The 27,471-nt window shown below is 40.1% G+C and overlaps 5 protein-coding genes across 9 annotated transcripts; 3 read left to right on the top strand and 2 right to left on the bottom strand.

Annotated features, from left to right (window-relative positions):
* The first annotated feature begins 1,698 nt into the window (after positions 1–1,698).
* LOC119551648 (protein eiger) lies at positions 1,699–7,830 on the top strand. 2 transcript variants are annotated; one of them, XM_037861083.1, is made up of 7 exons: positions 1,699–2,495; positions 4,902–5,027; positions 5,995–6,302; positions 6,373–6,477; positions 6,926–6,990; positions 7,088–7,159; positions 7,227–7,830. In XM_037861083.1, exons 1-7 carry the CDS (start codon positions 2,328–2,330, stop codon positions 7,589–7,591), a joined length of 1,209 nt encoding a protein of 402 aa, XP_037717011.1. In that variant the 5' UTR covers positions 1,699–2,327; the 3' UTR covers positions 7,592–7,830. The 2 variants fall into 2 exon arrangements, with proteins under 2 accessions (XP_037717011.1, XP_037717010.1); XM_037861082.1 differs by having other exon boundaries at positions 7,070–7,159.
* A 1,347-nt stretch (positions 7,831–9,177) lies between these two features.
* Positions 9,178–23,263, top strand: LOC119550243 (histone acetyltransferase KAT6A). 4 transcript variants are annotated; one of them, XM_037858815.1, is made up of 7 exons: positions 9,178–9,313; positions 16,497–16,730; positions 17,664–17,903; positions 19,852–20,860; positions 21,286–21,714; positions 21,770–22,052; positions 22,915–23,263. In XM_037858815.1, exons 2-7 carry the CDS (start codon positions 16,556–16,558, stop codon positions 23,107–23,109), a joined length of 2,331 nt encoding a protein of 776 aa, XP_037714743.1. In that variant the 5' UTR covers positions 9,178–9,313; positions 16,497–16,555; the 3' UTR covers positions 23,110–23,263. The 4 variants fall into 4 exon arrangements, with proteins under 4 accessions (XP_037714743.1, XP_037714744.1, XP_037714741.1 ...); XM_037858816.1 differs by lacking the exon at positions 9,178–9,313 and adding an exon at positions 12,491–12,519; XM_037858813.1 differs by lacking the exon at positions 9,178–9,313 and adding an exon at positions 12,494–12,683.
* Positions 10,032–11,640, bottom strand: LOC119550244 (facilitated trehalose transporter Tret1). Its single transcript, XM_037858818.1, has one exon. It carries the CDS (start codon positions 11,570–11,572, stop codon positions 10,235–10,237), a length of 1,338 nt encoding a protein of 445 aa, XP_037714746.1. The 5' UTR covers positions 11,573–11,640; the 3' UTR covers positions 10,032–10,234.
* A 1,538-nt stretch (positions 23,264–24,801) lies between the features above and the next one.
* LOC119550403 (transcription factor AP-1) lies at positions 24,802–26,425 on the top strand. Its single transcript, XM_037859059.1, is given in 2 exon segments — positions 24,802–24,990; positions 25,101–26,425. A coding segment is annotated over 1 exon segment (1,119 nt). The 5' UTR covers positions 24,802–24,990; positions 25,101–25,111; the 3' UTR covers positions 26,231–26,425.
* On the bottom strand, positions 26,357–27,466 carry LOC119550404 (mRNA turnover protein 4 homolog). Its single transcript, XM_037859061.1, has 3 exons — positions 27,307–27,466; positions 26,994–27,241; positions 26,357–26,931 (listed from the first exon to the last, which is right to left on the bottom strand). The coding sequence occupies exons 1-3, from the start codon at positions 27,332–27,334 to the stop codon at positions 26,440–26,442; spliced, it is 768 nt and encodes a 255-aa protein (XP_037714989.1). The 5' UTR covers positions 27,335–27,466; the 3' UTR covers positions 26,357–26,439.
* Between the last annotated feature and the right edge of the window lie 5 nt (positions 27,467–27,471).

Raw genomic sequence — 27,471 nt, 5'->3', positions numbered from 1 at the left:
TAGATTTGAATCTTGAGAGGGGTGTTGAAACTGAAATATGATAGATGGTGAACTGAAATTATTATATTTAACGCCATTTTGATTTTCAAAAGCCTATATAAAATCTTTTTCAAGGATTATATTTTTAAAAATGGGTTTGATTTGTTTGAAAGACTAAATTAAAAAATTAAGATTAATGGGTTAATGGCAGCACCGAAAGCGTGTGCCACTCTGCTCCCCGCTGTTTTGGCCTACCTGTCGTCGCCGGCGATTCGAAACTAATTAACGCCGGCATTTGCACCATTCCCGGTCCACTGAGGGTGTCGGTCAGATTTACGATACCCTACTTTTTGGCAGCCGGCCGGACAGACAGATTGTCGCGACGGTGGCAGATCGGATCGGATCAGCATTAGGTTTATGTTTATGGCTTCCCTGCTTCTCCCGCAATTAGAACCCGTACTTACCAATGGCGGCGATAAGCCGACGAGCACGCTTAGTTATAACAAATACGATTTTAATGAAATTCTAAAAGTACAGTGGCTTATCTACGGGTTTTGTCAGCAATTCGACGGATTTCGGAAGCCAATTAGCTGCGCCTCGGGGATCGAAGTTCGGGGATCTGTTCAATGTCAAAGTCATAAAGGGAGCCTCAACAAAGCAAGCCACAAGAAAAAAGAAACCCTAGGGATGTGAAGCCCAATTGCTTACTGTGGTGCAGTTTTCAAAAAGCAATCAAACAACCCCTATTCAAACCCAGGGGGAGGTTTTAAATACCCGAAACACACATTTAAAAAGAAATAAAGGAATCAATGGAAAACACTGCGTAAAAAGTCAAACATGCTTTGCTACTTACGATCGACAAGGGTAACCGAATGACAGTATATATTGACTAAGAACAATTTTAAATACAAGTTTATTTTAGATAATTTTAAAATCTAAAATATAATTTAAAGGGGATACAAACCAGGGGGATGCATAAATAAAGGGAAAGCATTATCTTAACTCGTCTAGAAATTATGATAAAACTCAATGAAACTCTTAAAATACTTTAAAATGTGGGACTATCATCCCGTTTGCATCTTGGAAAAGGTATATTATTGATGCATAAAGAAAGGGATAGCATAATCTTAACTCATATTTTGCTCGAATCAAGTTGAATTGGCGGTAGTTATGTATGTACATTATATATCTCAACAAATAAACTATTAGTTCAGTCCGTAGTGTATACTTAAAAGATTTTAAGTAAACTCAATTTAACTTTTATCTTCTCACCATTTTCTTCTAATATTGAGAACATTGATACCAAAATGTACTTACACGGTTCTTAAGAACGAATTTTCTCAATTCAAGAACAATGTTTTTGGATAAAAAATGACTGAAGATGGAAAAAATTTTCAATTTGTACGTTTCGATCTTGGCTAGTATCTTTCTGATATCATTTAAAAGAATTTTAATTTTTTTGTATGTTATGGTCCTATATTCTTTATCCAGTGCCCACTGTACCACCAGAAACACCACCCCCGGGAGAGCCTTGCGAAAAATTAATTACACAAAGTAAATAGCGCAGGCGCCCTTAAGTATGCCCCGCATCCTCGACATGTGAGAGAGGGAGATGGGCCGACTTGCTCTATCTCGCTTGCTCGTCTGCCTGCACGCGCATGAGAGATCAAGTGCCGTTAGCTCAATTCAATTCAGTTCCCGTTCTCAACTCAATTCAAATCATTCTCTTTCGAACCGCCGACGCGAACAGACGTTCAAAAAAAACCGGTAAAATCTGAGATCGAAAGCGAGCGCGTGCGTGCGTGCTCAGCAGAAAAAAGTAAACCGTTTCAGTTACCAAGTTACCAAGTAACTACCAAGATCGAATTTCGCCATCGGGCCAATTACTAAAAATATAAAGTGCAGCTCTTCGTAAACACTGTGTTTTCGCATGGCTTTTATCTCCGACAAGAACTGATAAAACGAGAAAAATATCTCGCGAAACTCGTTCTCGCAGCTCTCTTGTGCAAATTGCCGATCGCGGAAGGGAAAAACAGTCCACAGCGCGAAGAAAATCTGCCCGTCTAGACAAAGAATCATCATATCATCTCTCAAAAGGGCATCGCCAGGAGTCCGAGAGGTTTATCTATATAGATGTTACAGTTTATCAACTGTTTGTGAGGGTGTTCCGAGTGCTTGTGTTATATGGTACATAAATAAAGTTCATATATAGTGTATATAGTGCGACAAAGCTCGAGTGCGAACAGCTGCCGAGTGCCCTTGAGTGGGTGGGCAAGATCGTCATTAATATCATCCGTATCTGGAGGCCCCGGCCCCGGCCGCTCTAAGATCCGCAGTGTTCATCAATTATGACTGCCGAGACCCTCAAGCCGTTCATAACGCCAACGAGTGCCAACGATGGTTTTCCGGCCAAGGCGGCCAGCACGGCGACCGCCCAGCGACGCACCCGCCAGATGATCCCCTTTGTTTTGGGGTTCATCGGACTGGGTCTGGTCGTTGCCATTCTAGCTCTAACGGTAAGCAAGCCCGAGAAGATACCACAGTCAACAGATCTGCCAAGATCAAATATTGTAAACCATTAATTGCAGTACTTTACATACCAAATATTCCCTTTATTACGGCATAGCAATGTTCTATATCTAAACTAAGTACCAAAAGATTTATCTCACCAATCTCATTTTAAGTTATAGATACAGTAATATTTTTTTTTTATATTAATAATATTATATATGTTATTTGTTACGATAAGATAATATTATCTCTTTATAATTTTGAAGTTTAACTATAACTTAACCGTGACAATGCAGAAAAATCTCCTCGGCCCGATTTCGTTTCGAATTTGTACTGATTTACTTAGGAATTCTAGCCGAACTTCTCCCTTAGAGATGTCTGTGTCACCCAGATTGTATTCGTTTTTATAATGTTTTCATTGTATCTTTCAGTACCATAGATAAGGTTTTCTGCCATTTAGTCATGAGTAAATTTGATTTTACTACTTTTTCTTTCTATTTAATACCGCATTTATTGTTCAAAAATATCATTATGAAATATCTTTATTATTATTATTTATATCTTCATTATAAAGAACTTAATTTGTTGTTACCGTGTGGCAATCAATGATTGGTTCGAAATTCAAAGGTATCAGTTATTGTGGGGTGTTTCCCAGAATAAAGATACGAATGAGTCGTTATTGGCTTTGTTGTTAAATGATATCTTGGGCGTCGTATGACCGTTTTAGGTAATTTTTTAAAACCAGTTAAATATCCCACAATCATTTTAAATTATTACGCTGAGCAAATATAGCCAGTTGACAGGAGTTTTGGCTTAGTTTTAATCATAATTCCCAGAATGGTTTATTTTGTTAGTTAGAGAAAATAATTTATGATTATGACGACGGCATGCGCTATCTGTCTGAAACGAGTTTTATTTTCAAATTCGAAACAAGATTTTTTTCAGTAAAGCAAAAAGAGCCCATTTAGCCATGAACTGCCCTCTAGACTCCTATTCTTCGGAAATGTTTATTTCAGTAGCTTGCGAATAAGTATAAATGCAAATTGGACTTTAACAACCGTTCAACATATATAGACACCCCCGAAATCGCAATCTAAAAATGAATATTTAACCTCTGGCACGCTTCTGCTTATAGATCTGTTTGTCACAAAGTCATTGTTGATGCCAAATTAAAAACGAAATACCCCCCGAATGCATAAATTGAAATGAAAACAGATTTTATGATCCGTGACCGTCGCAGATAGGTTAACTATAATTTGGCATGAAACTATATTTAGAGCAGAAGAGTCGCCGGTCTCTTGGCTGATCAATCGATGTCATCACCGACACGTCTTTAGGCCAAATCAGCTCCTAATGATCCGGCCAATCCAAATAAAGCGGATGCAGATGCTAGAGAAATGTTTATCGGTACATGTCTGTTTTGTTTTCGTTGAACCAATTTAAATGCCACTGGGGATTTTTCTATTCATGCACTCAAAACCGATAAATCTTTGACTGGGATGTTGGGTCATGTTTTTCTGTTTTATTCCGCTGATAACTTTGAAAATGACTCTACGGAAATGCGGATTTGAATTGCAAAGAATTAAGATTCTAGTGCTGAATCGACCGCTTCCTTAAAAAATCCCACATGACCCACTCAACTTTGGTTTAAGTGAACGGAAATCGTACAATTGACAATTGACTTGTAAATGATTGGCTTCAGCCACTGACGTCTGCCATAAGTTTGGTTTTCCTCATAAATCTCTGTTAAGTCTTGAAGTTTTTCTGGGTTTAATTCAATTTTGCTGCCCCCTTCCAAATCACTGACATCCAATGAAAGTGACCTCAAAGCATGACCCTCATCATGTGGAGGCCTCTGGGAAAGTGACACACTGCAGGCGCTACGATCGATCTACAGATCGGTCGATAAGCCCTAATGGAAAGTGGTTTACTGGAATCCGTAACTCAAGCCACGAGCCTCAAACAAGTTTCTCGGGTCGCCGTACTGCCCATAATTTATACAAGAATTCAGTACAAGTTTTTATTTGTACCTACATATGTGGTGGCTCAAGTTGAGCCATTCTTTTCTGATTTCGGGTGCCAGTGGAAAAATGAGAAGTGTCTGTATATAAGACTTTTGCGCGGCCCGAATGTTAATGATCCATTAAGCAGATTATGTGCCTGAGTGGTGGCGTTGTCGGAACCGCGACGTATTCCCCCAGAAAGTCTCGTCTCTCTTCTATCTGTTTGTTCAGTTATGTTTTATATATTTTCGGGTGTCAAAAGTTCGCGGCCCTGGGTGTTATATGACGAGCTGATACACACACTATAGATGTTTAATTGGGGCTGATTAAATTGATTGCCAAAGTGCTGATGGCTGAATGATTAGAAACGAGTTGCGATAAGTCTATATCAATTGAATTACTTTCCAGATCTGGCAGACATCGCGGGTCACGCATCTGGACAAGGAGTTGAAGAGTCTGAAGCGAGTCGTCGATAATCTTCAACAGCGATTGGGCATCAACTATCTGGATGAGATCGACGAGTTCCAAAAGGAGGTGAGCTATCTCAAGCATCATTTTTTGTATTTGCCTGAGGCAAATAAAGATCTCACATTGTTTACAAAGTCGGAAATAATTTTGTTATTCCCAGAGGCGAATACTTGAGTTTTTAATGGGGGTATAATGGTCTGTTGTGTAATTATTAAGGTTTGAACAATTTGTTTTTATGCGGTTTAAAGATTTTATTGAATTTTTTTTTAGCTACATAAATACACATGAGGTACTTTTTAGTCGGTAAGGCAAGCGCTGCTCTTTAAAAAGAATGCCAGACATACTTTGTGGTTTTTGTGTGGGACCGAGACAAATATTTATAGAAATATGTGCTAAAATATAATTTCGGAGCGATTTCATCTGTTTTTTTTGTTCTTCAGCTGTTTCTTAGCTCCCTTACAAAATGCGTGTGGGGAATTGTGATAATTTATTTTTTTTATAATGTCTCTTTTCCCAGAGAAACACTTAATTAAAGTATGATATACATTTGGCATGGATAAGGCGCCAGCCGGTCCGCGTAATTTATGAGATACAAATCCTCAAGTGACAAAAGGCAAAAGCCCCAATAATTCAGGAAAACTAGAAGAGACTATCCGTAAATATAGTCGTTCAAGGCGAGCGATTGCCTTCGGTTTTATGTGACGATTGATCGGATCTCATCAAATGGCCTAATGGCCAGAGATCGTTTCAAGATTTTAAGATTTATTTATATTTTGATGGCTGGGCATCTGTATAGGCAATTCTCTTGAGAGTTGTTTTTTCGCTTTTAAATATATATGTACATATATATATTATGTTTCTGAGGAAGGCGCCATCAATTAGGATGATGACGAAACAGCTTTTGCTGCGGGCGTGTGTCTAAAAATGAACGTCCCAAATGAATGTGAGATATGTGCCAGGACTGTGCCAGCTGCAGTCACGTACTTGGCCAAGTGTTTTGACCCAAAATGCTGACCCCATCTCTTCCTTGCAGTACGAAAATGCGCTCATCGACTATCCGAAAAAGGTGGATGGCCTCACGGACGAGGACGATGAGGATGATGATGATGGCCTGGATCCCATGGCAGTTGGGGAGGAGGACGACGACGATAGCTATAGCTCTGTAGATGATGGCGTCTCAAGTTATGACGACTACGACTATACACACTCTGAGACCACGCCCACTTCGAAGACCACAGCGGAGACTGCCGGCGAAACTGATAGTTCCTCATCCGCCTCCAATGATGACAATGTTTTCGATGACTTTACCAACTATAATGCACACAAAAAGAAGATCGAGAGGTGAGCATGGCGGAACTTTTCAGGGATTTTAATTGGTCTTAAAATAATATTTGATTTTCCCCCACCACAGAAAATCTCGCTCGATTGCCGATGCTAGCAATGAGCAGCAGAATATTCAGGGAAACCACACGGAGCTGCAGGAAAAGTCATCCAGTGAAGCTGCTTCCAAGGAGAGGTGAGAAAAAAGTTATTTGAAAATTAAGCGACAGTCAAAATAAAAGCCGTAAAAATATAAAACAAATAAAATTATAGGCATTTAATACAAATACCACATTTCACCACAAGAAATTAATTAAATTTCTTGCTTTTCAATGAAAGGAAAAATCTGAAGTTAGTCTATTTGTAATAAAAATGTAGTTTAAAGACAAAACATTTAATTGCCTTATAAAAATTAAGTTTATTAACAAATTTAACATTAGCAAATTTAATTTTTACTTAGCTAAATAAGGTTCATTTTAATAAAATAATAACTAAAAAATATTTTGTCGAATAATTTCTTATAGCCATTATAAAAAAATCCTACATTTCAAACAATAACCAATAAATTATTAATAAGATTAGGGTAAAATAAGGTTAATATTTAACTACCCTAGTACCTATTAAAACTTATCTTTCATCTACAGCTCAACTACCCTTCATCATCGTCGCAGAATGCATTCCCGTCATCGTCACCTGTTGGTCCGAAAAGGTGTGTAGTCCAGAAAACCGAAATACAATTGGCAAAAACCGAAAACCAAATCTCAATTCGCACCTCTGTTAATTTCCAGGTGAATCTCTAATTTCAGCCAGATCCCAGGACTCGAAGCCAGCCGCCCATTTTCACCTGAGCAGCAGAAGACGACACCAAGGAAGTTCGGGTAGGATTCTTTATCTGACAAGGCTTAGTTGTCCACTTTAATAAATTTCCCTTTTAAAATTCGACAGGCTATCATGGAGACATGTATATCGGAAATGATAACGAGAATAACTCTTATCAGGGACACTTTCAAACGCGCGATGGCGTCTTGACGGTGATGAATCCAGGCCTATATTACGTATACGCCCAGATATGCTATAACAATTCGCACGACCAGAACGGCTTCATCGTCTTCCAAGGAGACACTCCCTTCCTGCAGTGCCTGAACACGGTGCCCACGAATATGCCCAACAAGGTGCACACCTGTCACACCAGCGGGTTGATCCACCTGGAGAGGAATGAGCGGATCCACCTGAAGGACATCCACAACGATCGCAATGCCGTTCTGCGGGAGTCGAATAACCGAAGCTACTTTGGCATCTTCAAGGTGTAATGTGTAATGTGAGATTATCCGTGGTCAAAACAGATAGTAACAGCTTAAGCTTTAGTAGTCCCCGCGACTGCTCGTGAATGCGATTCATCGCCAGCGTGGATCCATTAGTTCGTAGTCCCTAGTCTTAGTCACTCATAACCTAATCTCAATCTGAATCATATTTCATATTTATTTTGTATATACTCCTTCGACTTTAACTGTACGCTGAAAAAGTGAATAAAAAATATAGTTTAACTTAAGAAAAATGTCTCTAAAACGTTGGTTCATATTAAAATACGATGAAAAGTTGGGGATTTACAATCTGAAATATTTTTATTTTTACTTAGATATTTGTTTAATATACTGCATTCAGCCGTATAGTTTTGATTCCATTGCTTGTTTGCCTGGTCCCAAATGAAATTCCAGCATGTGGTGTTCTTTATTAAAAATCGTAATAGGAGGTTCGTCAAAGGGCCGGGGAGAAGCATTGCAGCTGGATAATATCCGGAGCGGGAGCTCCTGTCCCGGGCAGCATCTGCATCATTGTCATGGTAACCACAGGAAAGCATCGCGCTCCGGATTTCCCCCTTTCCTTTTCGGGCACCTGGAGAACCAGGCCACCCGGTTCCCGGAACTCCGACAATTGGACCTTCGAGGAGGGGAACGAATGACGGAGATTACCAGGGTCCAAAAGTACAGTCATCAGTTTATACATAAATCACGCATACACATAGCATGCACATGAAAATATTATGCTGTTGTTGTGATAAGCTTGATTGCTCTAATAATCAATTATCAATTATCAAATAGATATTGTGTGTTAAAATAATTGACACAGCAACTAAGACTTGTATTGATAAATTCCTTTTAAGTAAGGTAGGTTTAAAAAATATATTTTATTTAATAACAATAGTACTTTGACCCAATTATATTTAATAAAGAAAAGAAAACTTATTAAATTCAAGTGCATCCCTTAAAAATGGGTCTATTATACATTTAAATTATAAGTGGAAATCGCATTAAATTTCATAAGTTAAATCCCATTTAAATCATTTTATTGTAATAATAGGATCTTCTCACCGCGGCTTATAATAGCTAATAAATCAAAGTATCACATACTTTATGATTTGGAGTGGTTCTCCTCATTACTCCACGCACATAAACATTTTTCGAGTGCTCCAGGCATCGTTATTTTGTTAGTAAATGCAATTCAAGTGGGATTATTTTCCAGTAACGTCCACCCCAGAGGCGAATGTCGATTGCCAGCGCCGGAAATAATTGTATGGCAAATGCAGGCCGATTGGCGAGCGGGCGGAGTAACAGGTGGCTGGGAATGGGCTGGTAAATGACTGGGCTCCTGGTTATGGGGAGCAACAGTTCGTTCCCGGAATCGGTATGTGCTCTCGGCCTGGCCAGAACGTACGTACAGAACGTGTGTACATAATCCCCAGCTGCAGCTCGTCACATGTTCCTGGCCATGCGCACTGGCCGGGAAATCGAACCCGGACCCGAAATCGATGGGGAAATGCCAGTCGGTCGGCCGGGAAGCTTTCGCCTATTTACCTGGCTATTCCCTTTTTACCCCTCGGATTTCATCCGCATCGAGGTGCATTTATTTTTGGTTGCACAGCCAGATAATTTACAGTTCTTTTCTGGTTTCGGTGCAGTGCGGGTTGACTTTTACTCCGTATCGCAAGTATCGTCCTGGCTGGCCGATCTGCAAGAACTGGGTTGTCCGGAATGGTAAGTCAACAAATTATGTGTACAGTCACCATGGCAGTCAACAGGTGACAACTAAATATATTTATAAGAATGTTATATGTCAATACTAGAAATATGTTTTGATCAACTAAGTCATATGCCAAAGATATTTTTAGTTGATTGTTGGTATTTTTTTAAACCTTCGTTTCCCGCAATTGTAGACTGGTTACAAATTCTTTGTAGAAAACCATAATTTGATTAATGCTAAAACTAATTATGATTTGATTAAGAATATTTCATATCATTAAATTATCACTGAAAACTGGATGTTGAATTAAGCTTTTAACATAAGAATTAAGAAACGTAAGGGGCTGATACATTTTTGTGATAGAACTCTGCTTGAATTGACAGAATGTTTCGATCAACGCTGTGATTCGAAATATTATTCTTTCTTTCTATTACGCAGCTTGTACAATATATTAAATTTGGTGAATTTGGGTTATAAGAAATATGGGTTATAGAAATAAGAAAGAATTTGGATCTAAAATAAATAATTTCAAATCGCTGGGTTTTTGGACATCCTTTCCTGAAGAATTCCTTTTCTTTGGTTCGATAAGACAATGAAAACAGCGAACTCTTTAAAAAGGATACCCAACGTGTAAAAAATTCAGATTTATTTATTTTACTGATATTTTTATCGGATTTCTTTGGACTTACCTTAAAAAATATCAAAATATAAATCACCGGAACTCCTCGCCCCTTAAATATGTACATATAATTTATTATAGTTCATATATATATATATCTCCAAAGAGACCGAAAAATGTACTACTGATTTTCTATAGCAGTCTATAGGAATCTTGAATATAACACGTACTTAAAGTAGATTTTGGCAAGAGTATTGATCTTAGATATGTTTCTTGAAACATTTTGAGTAAGGTCCGAGTGGTTAGTTTCTGGGTTTCAAGACTCCTTCTTCTCGCCCAACTTGGCCTGGATCTCATTGAGGGTCTTGCCCCTCGTCTCGGGAATCAGGAAGAGCACAAACAAAAAGGCGGCCACCGCAAAGCCACAGAATATTCCAAAACAGGCGGCAGCTCCGATATGGAGATTCAAAACCGGAAACAGCAGGGTAACGATGAAAGCACACAGCCAATTTGTAGTTCCGGCTATCGATCCTGCCAGTGCTTTAACATCCTCCGCGAAAAGCTCGGCCATCATCACCCAGGGAATGGGTCCGAATCCCATCGAGAAGCCGATGATGAAAGTGCAGACGGCCATTAGGGCCAACCAGCCGACTCCAGACGTCATCAGCAGGCCAAAGTAAAGGGCCATTATAAGGGTGCTAACACCCATCATGGCAGAAGAAATGAGCAGCAATAACTTGCGACCCAGTCTTTCGATCAGTACGATCGAGATCACGGTGGAGACCACCATCACCACGCCGACTATAATCGTAGAGAATCGAGGTTCCAGTGTGGATCCCGCTGTCTGGAAAATAAATGTACTATAGAAAATGATCGCATTGATGCCGGTCATCTGCTGGAAGATCATCAGAAAAATGGAGAGGAAGAGGCCCTTGAGCGTGACCTTTCGGCAGAGCAATTTCCCCGTACTGGTCGCCTCCTTTTGGCCCTCGGCGGACATGTCCTTCAGCTCGCCGCTCACATCCGCATCCTTGCCCCGAAGGAATCGCAGTGATTTCTCCGCCTTCTCCGTCTTGCCCTTTTGGGCCAGATAAACAGGCGATTCCGGCATCCACATAAACATAAGGAAATAGATAATGGGCCAAATGGCACAGGCAATGCTGAAGTAAAGGGTGTTCGCAAAGGCACCCACGATGAAGGCATACAGAACGCCATTAACGATCAACAGCTGAAAGAAACAGCCCATGATGCCGCGATACTGGATCTCGGCTATTTCGGTGGTGTACATGGGACCCGCCACACAGAAGCCTCCGCCGCAGAATCCCACCACGAAGCGTCCGATCAGCAGCATGGATATGTGCACCGCCAGAATGATCAGCAGCCAGCCGATGAAGAACGGTGGCAGCAGGCTCAGCATCGTCGTCTTCCTCCCGATTTTTCCGATGAGCACGCCCACCGGAATGCAGGAAAAGGCGGCTCCCAGGGTCATCAGGGATCCCACCAGTCCCCATTCCGTTGTGTCCGGGTAAAAGTCGTAGGCCCCCAAGTACTTGACTTCAGTCTCCACGGGTCCCGACCATCCGATAACTGCGCCCAGGCAAAAGGCGCCCATGGCGCCGATTAAGCCCACAATGAACTGAGTGGCTTTTCCCATTTCTGGTTAAAACAATAAATGTGTTGTGCGTATTTAGTAGTTTGTTTTTGAAAACTAAATAAAAGGTATATCATCATTGGTAATGATTGATTACAAAACAAGGGAGAAACCTGTAGTCGATGGCCTCGACTATCAGATACCCGTTACTCAGCTAGACTGAGTGCGAGGGAGATGGAGATATGCAAGCAGAAAAGCGACTGTTCCCAAGATTTCACACCACACCACTGCGCCACCTAGCGTTGATTTCTTTATTTGGTTTTAACTTTTTAATGGTTGCTCCGATTCAAACCATTTGGCATGTATATAGATATTTATAATCAAAACATAATATCATTTATACTTTATCAAAGTCTTCAAAAATGTAAGCAGGCAATGTAGACAGGTTTTAGTGTCATGCGCTACGCAAGAACCTCAAGAATCTGCATGCCAAATCACAATTTTATAGTTTTTATGGTTTCCAAAATCTGTCCTGATCAAGATTATAGAAAATAATATTTTTATAGGGTCGGAAACGCCTTCTTCTACCGGTTACATACTTTCCGACGAGTCTAATATACCTTTTTACTCTATGAGTAACGGAAATACATATAAATATAATACAGTCAGGACTCTTTAAGATAATGTCATATGTTTTTTCCATATTTTTTCGATACTTTCAAATTCTATAATAGTATTATTTATAGAATTTGTTGAGATATGAATGTTCACTATTTGATAGTATTGAATTTGTCTTTCGCCGAAGCTTGGCTGCAGCTGAAAGCTTTCTCTCCGTGCCTCCCTCCTGCCTTCCCCCCTTTTTCCCCGTTTCCAACTCCCACACACGAGGACGAGGCTCCCGAAGAGCTTCGTGTCCTGTCGGTCCTCGCGGGTCCTGTATAAAACATGGAAGCTCCAGAGACTGGCCGACACTCTTGGTTCCGCCTTGGGTGAGCACAGAGGTGATACAGGTACAGTGGCTACTGGCTAACAGCGACGAGCGCTTCCTTTGTGGTTCTGGCGTAGGCGTGACGCCATGTTGTGAAAAGTGTCTGGCAGAAAAGTTGAAAATTCGCACGGAAAACTGCACTCGAACGACGCGAAACAAGCAAACAATATAATAAAAGCAATACAAGTGAGTTGAGAAAAGTGCAACTTTTTCGGGCAGTGTTCTGTGTGCGGAGGGCAGGAAAATTACGCAAATGTTGCAGAGGATTTTCCATTTCCATTGATTTCGCTGCTGGTGGGCGTGTGCATACGTATATATATATTTTTTATGCGTGGGAGCAACAACCAGAGGCAAAACAATTGCGTATAATTTATTATTTGCAACTCTCTGGAATTCGCTAATTGGACAATGGAACTGCGGAATTGTTTGTTGGCCTGTTGACAAAATACCTCGGGCAGTTGCCTGAATAAATGATACATACACACATGCTGGCAAAAAACTTGGCTAACAAGTTGCTAGCCTCCCCGAGGACAGGACATCGCCTTTGTTGGCTTTAAATATTTAAAGCCTGAAAGCTTTTTCCGGCCCCCCTAATTAGACTCTTCCTCTGCCGACAGAATGCATTCACTTAGTCCGCCGGCCAAAAGCCCGATTCAATTTGTCCCAATTTTCACAGAAAGGATCTGGCATATAATACGTATATACATATAGAATGGTAGTATCCATGGTTGCTGCGACAAATTCAATTAGGGCGCTAATTTAAATGCCCTGCTGGGTCGCATTTGTTCGGTCTGGAAATCAGATTGCCGGGGAGGAGATGCTCTTCCACTGAAACTCGATGAATTATTAGCACTGACTCCGTTTGATGTAGGGAAACCCGAGAAGACACAGGCATCACTCAATATTAATCATACGCCCCGTGAGGCTCTGGATGCTCTGATTCCCATGCTAGCCCGCATTTCTTGAAGTCTTTATTTCCCGGAACTTAATGTACGGGTTGAAAAGCAATGGCTTTATATAATTCATGCGTCCTGAATACAGATTTGAAACGCCGAACCTTGCAGAATAGTTGTTCTTAATAACTTAATTGACTGCACAACTAAATCTTATTTATTCATTTTGAAATTTGTTTGTTCTTATAATTTTTGGAGAGTATGTGTTCCATATATTTAAAAATTATTATTATCTAATGCTATTTTATAGTTAAAATCATAAGCTAACAAAAGGGGGATTATAGAGATATAGCATTAAGATATATCTAAATGATAGGGCAATCATTTATTATTGTTATTTTACAGTGATTAATATATTATTTAGAGCATATATTATATTTTTTTGTGGGTTTTCGAGAAAATGGTTCATATTAGCGGCTTGCCACTTAATATTTATTATTTTAAATATTGTTTTTGCAGATGAAACTATTTTATATTTAATCATTTTTTCAATTTAAAATTGCATTGTGGGTTTAACAGCACATATGTATTTATATTAATCATACGCCCTGCTGGCCACTAAAACTGTTTCGTTAGTAGATAGTTCTAATAATATTTAGCTTCCGATTTTTATATTATTATGAACCTTTTTTTTATAATGCTACATAAGATTTTCAAAAACAATCAATTTATTAAAAAAGGGAATTCAACAAAAATAAATATTAAGTGTTGAAAAAGCATAGATTTATATAGGAATTTTATTAAAGCTTTATGAAAATAATACTTTAAGATATGTAAATCATTTAACTTGATTCTATAACATAACCACTTTTCAAATTTGAGTTAAGTTGAGAGACTTTAAGCATTCTGAACCATAGAAGAATGAGTTTTAATTTTCCGATTCATACGATGTGATACAGAGTAGCTAAAACGAAATCCTCTGAGCAACTTAAGTGCTCCGCAAGTTCAGAGGGTCTGCAGCTGCATCACCCCGAGCAACAGGCGAGTGTCTTGAAAGCAAACCCCATTGCAATTGAAGGGAAATGAAATCTGCTCTATGCAGCTGCGTTTAATCTGGATTAGAGCGGAGGCACAGACACAAAAACATCAACAACTAGGGGACTGGTTGCCTTAGACAAAAGCCAGTCAAGCAGCAGTAATACAATGAGGGGGCCAGCACCGAACCCACAGAACAGCTGGGGGCGAGACGCAAATAGGGTTCTCCACCAGGACGGGAGTGGCCATAGAAAAGCGCTGGAAAAAGCCAAAGAAAAGCGAATGAAAAGCGACGGCTGCGGCTGCCTTGACATTTAATGGAAGGGAGAAATGAAAAGCAAGCGTGGCCACAGGTACGAGATAAGTGAGAAGAACTATGGAGCCGAGTGGTGGGAGGCACTATGTGATTACCATATATTTTCCTTCCAAGTCCCACATACATTCTGTTCTCAGAAATGCGTAGCATACTTATGTGCGCCACCATAAAACCGAGAAAAAATCGCAGAAAAGTGGAGAGAAAGCGTAGAGAAAGCGGAGAAAGACGGGATGAGCATTTCAATGGCAGTTGGCATCCGAGCAGCAATTCAACTTTCCCATAATTGTCAGCCTGGCTTTTGTCAGCGACCAAGAATGCCAAAGGTTCCCCCTCTAATTTGCCAACAATGCTGGATATTTGCAGGCACATTGGAATTTTATTGATTTATTTTATATGCCCTGGTTGTCCTTTCTATATGCATGATGCTGAGGGATTTGCTTCATTAGTCAGTCACCGTGAGATGGGCAGATTACTCAAATACCTTCGGCAGGATACTATATAGTCGGGTATTTGGGGTACCTGCTGCTCGTTTGCATAATTAAGCGGGGAAATATGGAATTTCACACGCCATCAAGTGGCCGCGAAAAGATGACACCTGATACACACTCACAAATACCAGCACAAGCTCCACCCACACACACATACGTGCAGAGAAAGGACCTTTCTTTAAAGTGCAAATGTAATTAAAAGTTTTTACGCACCTGTCGGAAACGTGTCGGGCATTAAAATCCCTTTCAATGCTTTTTTTTCCACCGTTTAACTGGTTTTTCTCTAACACAGCTTTTCCCATTTATATTAATCGATGGAAAAAGTTTCACCATTCAAGGGAGTTTTTTCTAAAGCCATAATGCTTTTTGTATTAAGTAATAACATTCTCAATCTCTTGAAAATGATAAATAATTATATCAAAAGTAGAAAAATTATTACATTATTATTATTATAGTACTCAAGTATTATTTCTTAAAGAGTAAAGTAAAGTATTATTGCTTTAATTATTATAATTATTATCATAATGAAAAATTAAAGTGTTAATGTAAGACTTGTTTAGTTACTTATCTTAAGTTAAAAACCTACTTTTGCATTAACATTCGGTTAATAAAAAAGCTCTGGGGACCAAAAAGAAGATCAGTTTTAACCAACATATGGATTTATGGATAATTTGTATATAGTTATAATTATACTCCAGAGAAATCAAGCAATATAAATACACTTACATACCTTATTATGAAAACTAAAATAAATATAGCAACATACTTTAAGTCCATATTTAAGAGCATATATCTTAGGTCAATTATTAACTTTCAATTATTATCTTTGTATAAATGTTTTGATCAATTATGTTATAAGTATTCAAAGCTTATTATGATAACTTATTAGCTTATTATGATAGCTTATTATGATAAGCTTATTATGATAACTAAAATAAAAACCAAATACATTTTTTATGACCATATGATGCCACAGCATATAGGTCAATTATTTATCTTCAATTATTATCATGATCATTATTATGATCATTTATGTTGGAAGTATTAAAAGCAAAAATTAAAAATATCAAAATTTACATAAATTATTATGGAAAACTAAAATTAATATCAAATAAATATTTTAAGACCATATGATGCCACAGGATATAGGTCAATTATTTATGTACAAGTATTATCTTCATTATTATAACAGCATTATGTTTTTATATGGTATTTAATTTGCTAATAATAATTATTATATCATATTACTTTGTATCCATACTTGCAGATTTAGAACTAGAGCCCTAGTGACCGAGCGAGAGTGAGGAGGCAGCAGCTAGCGAGGCAATGGCCATCCGATTTGTGGTGGTGCTCCTGGCGGTGGTGCAGTGCATCCAAGCGGTTCCGCAGCGCACCGCCGCCTTTTCGCTGCAGGCGGCAGTGGATGAACTGCATCGGCGGGAAGCGGCCAAGTACCCACTAAATGCCCCACCGCCGCCAACTTTGGATGACTGGGACGAGGGTGAGTGAGATGGGGTGGGCTGGCGTGGGAATATCTGGCGGGAAATTGAATTCCCTTGGGGAAAAGCCAAGACCTTCACCTTTCCGCACACGTTAGCTGGCGTAAGTTAATCAAGCAATTCCCCCAAGAAATTTGAACTTTGATTAACCTTCAAGGCAACGCAGGGAGGGACCTTTTAAACGCTCTTACTTTGTAGTAGTTTGTCAATATTTAAAGCATACCCTGTATTTGTTGATTAATTACCCTGATTTTGTTGAACGAAGAACTATGTAGCTGGATAATTGATTATTTATAGGTTATTTATATCCTTTTATTGTTTGTAGCGAGCAATGTGAATGTAAATCAATCTAGATAAAGGCTTGAAGCTGTGGTAATATAAATTTCAATTATAGTGTGCCCAAAAACCAGAAATTCTTTAAAAATATGTGGTATAATTCACAAAGGTATTTTTTAGTGCATATATAATGGTAAACTTATCTTAAGTTTTGTTTATTTTTATTAAAGATCATCTTCCGCTTAGGAAAACATAACACACAAGCCTTTTAATCTTAAACCACTGACGTTTTCGTGTTCAGTGATGCATTTTTGTATCTACTTGCCAATTTTGAGATATAATATTTTGTTGATATAATATTATTATTAGATTTATGTGCCTGTGGCTTAGGATGGTCTGTCGACCGCTTGTATATATAGGTTACATAAACGCAGGTCGTGGCAGAAATCTGAAAGTGATATCCATCGCGGGCAGATGGAGAAGGCAGGAGAAAAAAAAAATAGGAAACCCGCATGAGGAGTGCACGTGCCTTGGATAGCCGAAACCCTAAGCACAGATTTTCCGGATTTTCCCCCTCACAGTCACATGTACCGATGTTACTTTTCCTTTTCCTTTCTATTTTGGCCACACCAATACCACCTCCCCCACTCCCCGCACAGATGGCGATTTATTTGGCAAGAATAGGAATCGGAATCGCCATCGAGTTAATAAGGCACTTGGCAAGTACTTAGAACGCGACGAGGACAACTACGGTCAGGATCGCAACATGGGATTGGGCCTGGGTCTGGGATTGGGACTAGGATTCGAGGACAACGGCGATTTGGGGCCCAGTAATCTCCAGCTGGCCGAGGAGAAGAGAAAGCGCTTCTCCTCTTTTCGGGAACGTGACGAGCAGTTCGGTAAGTAAGAACTACGGCACTCAGAAGCACGCACCATGAAATGGATACCCACTATGACGGTCCTTCAAATAGCACAGCACCTTAATCACTACTTTTTGTATTATATAACTATGGTATTATATTTCATTTTATTATTTCGATTGCTTACCTTGCGATACCTAAGTTTAATCGATTTAATTGGAATAGAAGTAGTAAAAGTAGATTCGTCAAGGTTCAATCACCACCTCAGGATATATGTAGATACATTTACAAGTTTTATTTTTTAAAACTCCCTACTTTACGATACATAAGTTTAATCGGTTCAATTGGACTAGAAGTAGTAAAAGTAGGTTCGTTAAAGTTCAATCATCACCTCAGGATATATGTAGATACATATGTATACAAGATCTATTTTTTAAAACTCCCTACTTTACAATACCTATGATCAATCGGTTTAATTGGACTAATTGTAGTAAAAGTAGGTTCGTCAAAGTTCAATCATCACATCAGGATATAGAAATATATACAACATTTATTTTTTAAAACTCCCTGAAAGTTGAAAGTTAAAATAAATATAATAAGCCATTCCCATTTAATTTAAATCAGTTAAATGTAAAATGTAAAAACAGTTTAGAAACTTACTTTGCACTTAAAAGATATATTTATAAAAAATATTAGTAAAGTATTAGTAAAGTATTATAATTTTTAAAATCAAATTAGAAAATGTAACTTTGAAATGATCATAAATTATTATTTTCGTGTGTATATTATTGTTTCTACTTTATTCTGCTTTCAAATGTTTCTATCATTATGTTTACTTTATTTGAATGCCCTGAATAAATTGCAATGCTCTTAAGGGAATGAGCCCTAATATTTTACGAAAAGCTTGATTGAGAGCCGCACTAATAGAAAGTTTTAGCACCTTCTTAGAGTGGCTACTTTTGAATGCGAATTGCCGAAAATAATTTATGGGTCCCAGTCCTTAAGTGCTATTATCCTGACCCAAACTGTGGACAGCTAACCATGCGAGCATGTGTCCACTCGAGGCTCAAATGGTAATGGCGGGAGCATGGAGTGGATAAGGCCAACAATGGGCTGGCTAAAACCACTTAGCTCCGATTAACTTGTGAGTGGTGAGTGGGAAGATGGCAGAGGGTCCGCTCCAGAGTCCCGATGATGAATGCAATCAGCTGGAAGCCGCTCAGAGCCGACAGATCCTGCCTGTCTTCCTGTCATTTGATTTAATGGCCGGCCCAACCAACAACTTGATGCATGTCCTCCACACAAACACAAACCCTTGGCCAAGATTTATCGACAGGCTTTCTGGTTTTGCCAAGGTCAAAGTTAAGTCATTGCTCATTGATTGGGCGAACTAATGGTCGAAAATCAAGATATTTATCATGTTTAAAATCTTAGTATAATGGAAAACGTATTTCATTGAAGCTAAGATGGGATAAATGTTATACAAAGCAGGGGTTTGTTTTTATGTGCAACCATTTTCAAATTAATTTTCTAAATCGAATTTTCTTTTTGTTTCTCCACTGCATTTGAAAAGGAAAAATGTACTTTATCTAATTTGATATATTCTTTTGAGTTAATAATACTTTTTAAGAAATATCTACTAAGTAATTAACAAAATATTATTGCTTTAAATTAAATATTTTTTTTATTTGTTCACAAAAGTATACTTAAGTACATTTAATATATTCGTTTGAGTTGATAATACATTTTGAATAAATATGGCTTTATATATATTACCTACAAGCTAAATAAAATAATATAATAATGACATAATAATATATTATATACAAAATGCTATCCTTACTATCTTTAGCTATAAAGAAGCTTAAAAAAACAACTTAATCAAAACCGATGAATTTTGCAAGCCTAAATTCTGGTTAAAAATTCTGTAAATTAGTAAAAACAATTGCCTAACCTTTGATATACCTTCCCACACAATCTCTTCCAGATGGACCCGTACCCTCGGCCTTCCGGGAGCGCGAGAACCAGCCATTGAACGCAGAGCCCGCGCACAATGAGCTGACGGAGCAGTTTCTGCGCGAGATCGAGGAGGCCAGGGATCGGGATGCAGTGCGTCAGTGGTGGCACCACCTGGACCAGGCCAAGAACCAGCAGGAGCCAGAGCCCCAAGATGCCGAGCTGTTCGAGCAGAAGAAGCGAATGCGAGTGCCCCCGTACTACCTGTTGATGCAGAAGAAGCGATCCTATCCGGTTCTCCCATGGCTGCCCTACAATGGCGACAAGAGGAAGCGTTTCCCGGTGGCCAAGAGGAGCACCACCAATGCCAATCCGGAGGCCCCGCTGGGCAGAACCGATGAGCGAGTGGCCCAGGAGCTGAGCGAGCTGTTTGGCAAGCCAGGTGAAACCCAATCGCATCCCGAGGAGAAACGCAAGCGATCGGCGGATGAGCAGCCAAAGGTGACCACTAATTTACCCGAATCCCCGCCAGCCACGGCCACGGCTACGGCTGTGGGCGACATGCGACTGGAGATCAACTTCCAGCGGGTGAATGTCACGCCCAAGGAGGCAACCACATCTGCTCCCACGGGCGCTGGTGAAATGGTTCAGCATGGTGGACATGCCGGTCATCATGGTGGTCATGTGCCTGGAATGTCACCCGAATATCGCCACCGGAAACGCAGTGATCACGCACATGGTGAGAATGTCGAGGATCCGGAGGCAGATGAGCACGACGAGGAAGGTGAGGAGAGTTCCGATGAGGATGACCACGACGAGTTCGACGAGGAGGATGGCGAGGGTGATGTGGAAGCGGAGGAGGCGGAGGAGCGAAGGCGCAAGAAGAAACGGGCTGCTGCCTCTTTATCCGGCGGTAATGATGGCTCCAAGCGCCTTCATGCCCCCACTGTGGGCCACCTAATGCTCCGGGCCAAGAAGTCCATCGATTGGTCGCAGTACTTTGGATTGGATCGCAAAAAGAAGTCGGTGCAGAAGAAGGAGTGAGTACTGCATATACACTGAACAAATTCCTTAAGTTCATGGTCAATTTAAATATTTACCCCTTGGTTTTTATCCCTTCTAGTTCCTATTTATATTAAATATGCTTATTTTTGTTCATTTAATTAAAAAATACTTCAAATAAATAGTAGGTATTTAATAACTTCTACCTTTGTTTTAAATATTTTCAAATTAAATCATGTAATTTAATATGTTTAGAATTGAATATTTAATAGCAAATTTAAAATCTATAGAACGATATTTACTTTTACTATATACTTGTAAGTGTATTTCATAGGACATTTTCAATTCCAAATGCATATGTATTTTAATTTTTTTTTGGTATCAATTTTTTTATCTGTGTATAGACTTACATTTTTAAAACAGTTGCAAATTGTTACTATTAATTAATTCAAATTTATCACAGGGACCTGAAGAAACGCAGCGAAAATGACAGTAGCGCCAATGACGATGACGAGGACGACGATGAGAGTTCCGATGCGGAGAAAAAGAAGCGAGACTTCGATAACGAGAAACTGGACAGCATGGACAAGAAGCTGCAGTCCATCGAGGACTTCATCATCGACGAGACCATCAAGTATACTGGAGCCCACGAGGGTCTGAACAGCAAGGATGATATTCGTCGGATCAAGGACCATGTCCTTTCCCGTTTGGCAACCGCTTATAGCCTGGAGAAGATGCGTAGGGCCCTGGACAAGCTGAGGAGATCGGTGGACAACGAAAATCATCTCATGCGTAACACCATCGAACCGGAATCGGAGGAGAATGCATTGGATTCTAACTACTGGTTGACCAAGAAGTCCGTGAAGAAGGAGCAGGCCGAGCAACTGGCGGAGTAAGTAAAGGAAAATATCTCAAATATATTAATATAATGGTTTCCAATTCTCCAGGGACTCAAAGCGCCCCAAGGACATGGAGAAGAAGAAGCGAAGTGGCTACCTGCGCTACCCGGAGCAGCCGAACACCATGGACGAGGCTCTTAGCCTGGGCAGTGCTCCCTACGAGACCCTAAACGACGCCTATCTGGGCAACAAGAACTACATCGTGGGCTCTAATCAGTGCCCCATCATTGAGTCCATGGCGGAGCGCTGTCGGGGCGTGGATCTCATCTCCGGGGATATCAACCAGGAGCTGCTGCCACTCTGCGGGGTTCACCAAATTTGCTACTTATGTGTAAGTACTCTTTGCCAAAAACAAACATTTGTTCTTGAGTTAGAAGATTTTAAATAATATTAAGGATGTCTGGGAATATTACATTATAATAGGGGAGTCCCTATACGCGAATTCTTCGGAGAAATAAGATTTAAAGTTTTATACTTAATTCTTAGGATGTATAAAATCAAAAATTGTTTATCCGCGAATTCTGCACCTCAAATCAAATAAGATTAACGCTTTAGATAATATTTAAAATTTTGCTAGGAGTAAAAGAAATAATAGGGGAGTACCTTTATCAAAACGCGAATTCTTCAGAGAAATGAAATCTTTGCATATTTAAAATTTAAAATTTGTTATTTGTTAGGAGTTAAAGAAATAATAGGGGAGTACCTTTATCGAAACGCGAATTCTTCAGGGAAATAAAATCTTTGGATATTTAAAATTTAAAATTTGTTATCCGCGAATTCTTCAGCTCAAATTAAATAAGATTAATTTTTAATTTATAGCCTACATTTCTTCTTAAATTGAAAGAAAGTAGATAATATTTAAAATGTTGCTAGGAGTGTTACATAATAATAGGGAAGTACTTACATATATCCAAACGCGAATTCTTCAGAGAAATAAGATTAAAAGTGATCTAATAAATTCTTTGGATATATAAAATCCTAATTTTAATTTTTATACCGCAAGATCTTTAGATCAAATATATTAATAGGAAATCAATTTTAAAAACTTAAAATATACCTTATAAATTAAAAATATTGGCTTAAGCTAGTATACTACTAAATTCAGCTGGTTGAAGTTTAGTTGCTATAATATTTTGTAAGCCCTCCAAATTCTATAAATAAGAATTACTAAAAAAAAAATATTCCTTTTGCAGGGTGCCTCGCAGGTGGCCTGCGACTATCAGTATTTGGCGGAGGCGGATGGCATTTGCGGCGACAGCAACGAGTGCCAGTCGGCGGCCCGCTCCATCCTGATGATCCTGCGGGGATCCCCCGGCCGGCAGCTGGGTCCTCGGGAGTGCTTGAAGAACCCCTGCTTGTACAGGGCCATGCGGGAGATCGGACTCTAAGCGGTCTACTCCAGATTGCCGCCCAGCGTTTTCCTAACGTCTTTTTGTGTGCGTTTAAAAAGAAAAACAAAAATCGAAAAAACTTAAATGAAATTGAAAAAAACCGTAATGCAACCCCGAGAGAGAAGATAAAAATATGAGCCCAAAAAAAAAATAAAAAAAAATCAATACAAACCATGCTGAACTAGCGAAAATCAAACAATTGATTCAAAACTAAATAGTCGTCACATATAGGACATAATATTTTGATGGATTTTCCTGTCCGCCCCTCGAGGCGGCAGCAGCCAACTAGAGTTTACCAGATACCTAAAGAGATACATAGATATATATATACACAGTTCTGATTCAGTTCATCGCAGTAGACGCCCGATTGAGGCCCGATTGATATCGTTTTAAATGTTCAGTGTGAAGTGGACTTTTTCGAAACAAATTTTATGGGTGTTTAAGTGTACAAACGTGATCGTAACCGAAACATACATATACATATGCGTAACCAAGATATACAAGTAATTAATCCAAAAGCAGCTTTTTAAGTAACTTAATTCGCTTGACATTCCATGGAAAGCAGAGCTCACATTGGCAGCTAGTCCTTCAGAGTCAGAGATAGAATTAGAATGCTTCAATTCGGTTCGACTTGGATGTGCGTACACACCACATCTGCAAACACACAATATATAACGATTTTAGCCTACAGCGAGGAAAAAAAAGTACTCGTTGGAGTAACTTACTATCTGAGACTTCTCTCTCGCCCCGCATTACTTGTCTACTCTTCAGATGAACATATACATAAATGTGTTTCAACGTGCTTACAATAAATGGACATAACTAAGACAAATATTTAAAGCTCTAACAAATCTATAGATGTGATTATTAATATACAAGGAGTTTAATAAATGTGTAAATCTTTTAGGGCAAGCATATACTTATACCAATCTGAACAACAGCAAGACGTTTGGTTGCGAAATCAAAATATTATTAATGTATTTACATAAACGAATATATATATTTGAACTTGATGTATATGCTACAGTTTGAAAAACAAAACACACAAAAAAAGCCGTATTTGAAAATATTTATTGCTATACAGTTATCATAAATGTCGAATATAAATATATCGGGGATAACCCAAAGATCGATGGTTTTTTTCTGGGATTTTGGGTTAGTTTAAAGACAGCTGGGTATTCTTTGTCAGAATTTTGTTTTCATTTGGTTTGCATCTTACAAAATCATGAGCATAAATGTTTTCCTGGTCCTTCCCACATAATGGATCCTTTTGAGCGGCTTGTGGTGCCTGTTGAGAGGAAATATTATAACATTCCAACTCTAAAACGCATTTCCTCTCCTATTTACCGTCGCCCTGGACTAAAATTGCCTCTTCTTTTACTGCAAAGCATCCGGAAAAAGTGAAGAAAGCTATGAAGGACTAGTGGAAACTTTATTTGTACTCACCTTTCATAACATTTAATTAAAGATATTCAAAATCTTAAAAATTTGTTGTTTCATTTAATTGGCGGTAAAAATTTGAATTTGAATGGTAGTGCGCCCAATATGGTTTGAGTCTCCGCTGGGCTTTAAAGTGCACGAATCAATGCTGCCCATCAACACAGTTAGCGAATGCACACTCCAATATCGATATATAAATATCAATGTTCCGCCATCGATATATCAATAGTATGCAAATTTTGCCCATCTCTATCTAACAACCACTCTGAAAACAAAAACTTTGCGCGTAATAAATATTTTTATAAATAAATTAAACGCAATTAAGCAACCAAAAAAACCAGTGAGCTAAAACTGGTGATTAAAAAGTGTTTAAACAAAGGCGAGCAAACACAGATTATTCTTATCACATTTCGCGACCTCAAAAGTTCCCACCCTCTGGTGAGTAAGAAGAAGAGCGAGTTATTCGCATGACTCATCGCGAAACGAGTTTTTATCAAATTTGTTTTTTCTGTTTTAATACGAATCCGCTTGACGTCACCGCATTGCAGGGCAGGCAAAGATGAAAACCCCCGTTTCCGCAGCTGCAAATTTAAGTAACTCGAACGCAGGCAGTGCCGGAGCAACCGCCGTGCAGATCGTACCGAAAACAGAGCCCGTCGGAGAAGAAGGTGCCCCCATGTCGTTGGACTTCCAGACGCCCAACCTCAGCTCATCCACCCCCAATCCCAACAAGCGACCGGGTTCCCTGGACCTGAATGGCAAGGGTGCCAAGAACAAGCGCATTTTCACACCGCTCGTCATCAACTCACCCGATCTGCAGGCCAAAACCCTGAACACACCCGATCTGGAGAAGATTCTGCTCTCCAACAATCTCATCCAGACCCCGCAACCGGGCAAGGTGTTCCCCACCAAGGCAGGTCCCGTCACCGTGGAGCAGGAGGCCTTCGGCAAGGGTTTCGAGGAGGCCCTGCAGAATCTGCACACCAACTCGCAGGCTTTTCCGGTCGTCAACCCCACGCCAAATACCACAACAACTGCGACAGCCATGACGGCTGTGAACAATGGCATCAGCGGTGGGACCTTCACCTATGCCAACCTCTCCGAGGGCTTCTCGGTGATCAAGGACGAACCCATTAACCCAGCCGGTTCGCCCACCGTCAGTCCCATCGACATGGAGACGCAGGAGAAGATCAAGCTGGAGCGCAAGAGGCAGCGCAACCGTGTGGCCGCCTCTAAGTGTCGCAAGCGCAAGCTGGAGCGCATCTCTAAGCTGGAGGACCGAGTGAAGATCCTCAAGGGCGAAAACGTCGATCTGGGTAGCATTGTAAAGAACCTCAAGGACCATGTGGCACAGCTGAAGCAGCAGGTGATGGATCACATTGCCGCCGGTTGCACAGTGCCGCCCAACTCGACGGATCAATAACATTTGGAGTTGTCCGCCGGGGAGGAGGAGGATGATCAGGAGCACGTGGCACTGGAGACCAAAGCCCCATCGAATCAAGAGGTTTCCGAGCAGCCCATGCCTCTGGAGCTCTTCCTAAGTGCCACTACGAATGCCTTGGAGCTGGAGTCCGCTGCCTCTCAGGACATCTCCCTCAGCAACAGCGATCTTCTGGAGGAGGATAGCGAAAACGAACGGCCTTTGGTGCTCTACATCCTATCGGACGATGCAACCTGAAGTTTGGTGCCTTTCTTGGTCTTAGCTGCAATATCTGAAATGCTTCTTAAGTGTTTTGTTTACTTAGTTATTAGGAATAAGCTACCATTAATCAAGTATTATCTGTGTTGAACGTAAGATAATATGTAAAGTACTTTAAAAATCTACGTATATATATTTTCTGTACTTGATATATACATAAAAAAATTAATTCTACGCCTAAAACTAATTTATTCATCATCCTCCTCCTCATCGTCGTCGTCGTCTTCCTTGTCATCCATAGCCTCTGCCTCTTCCTCCATGGCGCTATCTGCCTGCTCCTCATCGTTCACATCATCTTCGACGTGCAGCTGGAAGCCATCGCTTTTGGTCCACGAGCACTTCATGGTCAGGCGGAATTTGGCCATGGGTTTGCCCACCAGCTTGAGGATTCTCGCCTGTTCGGGCGTCAGTACTTTGCCCTCCTCGCAGACCGTGTAGTCGCTGTACAGCGTTACAATACCCTTCTCCAGCTTGGTGGGCAGGCCCAGTGATCGCAGATGCGGCTCCATGGAGTGGGCAAAGTCCTCCAGGGGACCAGCTGGCAGGGTGACCGTATCCGTGGCCACAAAGCCACTGCGGGCATACTCCACGGCCCAGTAGTTTTCGGCCCAATCGAGCACTTCCTGCTTGGATTTGTCCGTGAAGAGCAGACCCACCTGGCCGGTCAAACGCTTGGAGAGCTAGTTCAGATAAATATAATTAAAATCAGATATGATTTTTATATATATTAACAAGCTATTACCTTGTGCAAATCCGACTCCACTTCCTCGCTTTTGGTGCGACCCAAGCCAATCTGCATCACGCGGTTCTTGCCGAAGATAAAGCGTGAATTCTTTTTCCACTCCTGTCGCAGATCCTTGAGCAAGCTATTCCTCATATTCTGCACTTGGAAAACGAATATATTGGGGTATTTGCCCACACAAAAGCGAATGTCGTCCACAATTCGCTGTTTCCAAGCCAGACCCTTGCGGTCGGTTTTGGTCAGGGAAACTAGGGAAAAGAAGATACCACTCATTAGATTTGAAAATCTTACACCTGAATATCCAAACTCTCACCTTTCTTATCACGTTTGGAGCGCGGCATGTCTGTTTGTGTTAAAAATCAAACTTTTTCGTAGCTAAAACCAAGAAATAATTCCCACACAACGTAAACACGTGCGGCTTGCTGGAGATGGTAGAAGTGTGTGCTATCAACTATCGATAGTGGTCTTGTGTATCGGA

Source organism: Drosophila subpulchrella, chromosome 2R (assembly GCF_014743375.2).
Source record: "Drosophila subpulchrella strain 33 F10 #4 breed RU33 chromosome 2R, RU_Dsub_v1.1 Primary Assembly, whole genome shotgun sequence".
Taxonomy (NCBI): domain Eukaryota; kingdom Metazoa; phylum Arthropoda; class Insecta; order Diptera; family Drosophilidae; genus Drosophila; species Drosophila subpulchrella.
The sequence above is the reverse complement of the archived record's forward strand: the minus strand, read 5'-3'. Positions and strand labels throughout refer to the sequence as shown.

Coding starts and splice junctions, on each gene's coding strand:
- LOC119551648 (XM_037861082.1), top strand. CDS start 2,328: ATGACTGCCGAGACCCTCAAGCCGTTCATAACGCCAACGAGTGCCAAC. Junction 2,496..4,901: donor TTGCCATTCTAGCTCTAACG/GTAAGCAAGCCC, acceptor ATTACTTTCCAG/ATCTGGCAGACATCGCGGGT. Junction 7,160..7,226: donor ACGACACCAAGGAAGTTCGG/GTAGGATTCTTT, acceptor AAAATTCGACAG/GCTATCATGGAGACATGTAT.
- LOC119550244 (XM_037858818.1), bottom strand. CDS start 11,572: ATGGGAAAAGCCACTCAGTTCATTGTGGGCTTAATCGGCGCCATGGGC.
- LOC119550243 (XM_037858815.1), top strand. CDS start 16,556: ATGGCCATCCGATTTGTGGTGGTGCTCCTGGCGGTGGTGCAGTGCATC. Junction 16,731..17,663: donor TTTGGATGACTGGGACGAGG/GTGAGTGAGATG, acceptor CTCCCCGCACAG/ATGGCGATTTATTTGGCAAG. Junction 22,053..22,914: donor ACCAAATTTGCTACTTATGT/GTAAGTACTCTT, acceptor TTCCTTTTGCAG/GGTGCCTCGCAGGTGGCCTG.
- LOC119550404 (XM_037859061.1), bottom strand. CDS start 27,334: ATGCCGCGCTCCAAACGTGATAAGAAAG. Junction 27,242..27,306: donor CTCCAAACGTGATAAGAAAG/GTGAGAGTTTGG, acceptor TCTTTTCCCTAG/TTTCCCTGACCAAAACCGAC. Junction 26,932..26,993: donor TGGAGTCGGATTTGCACAAG/GTAATAGCTTGT, acceptor TATCTGAACTAG/CTCTCCAAGCGTTTGACCGG.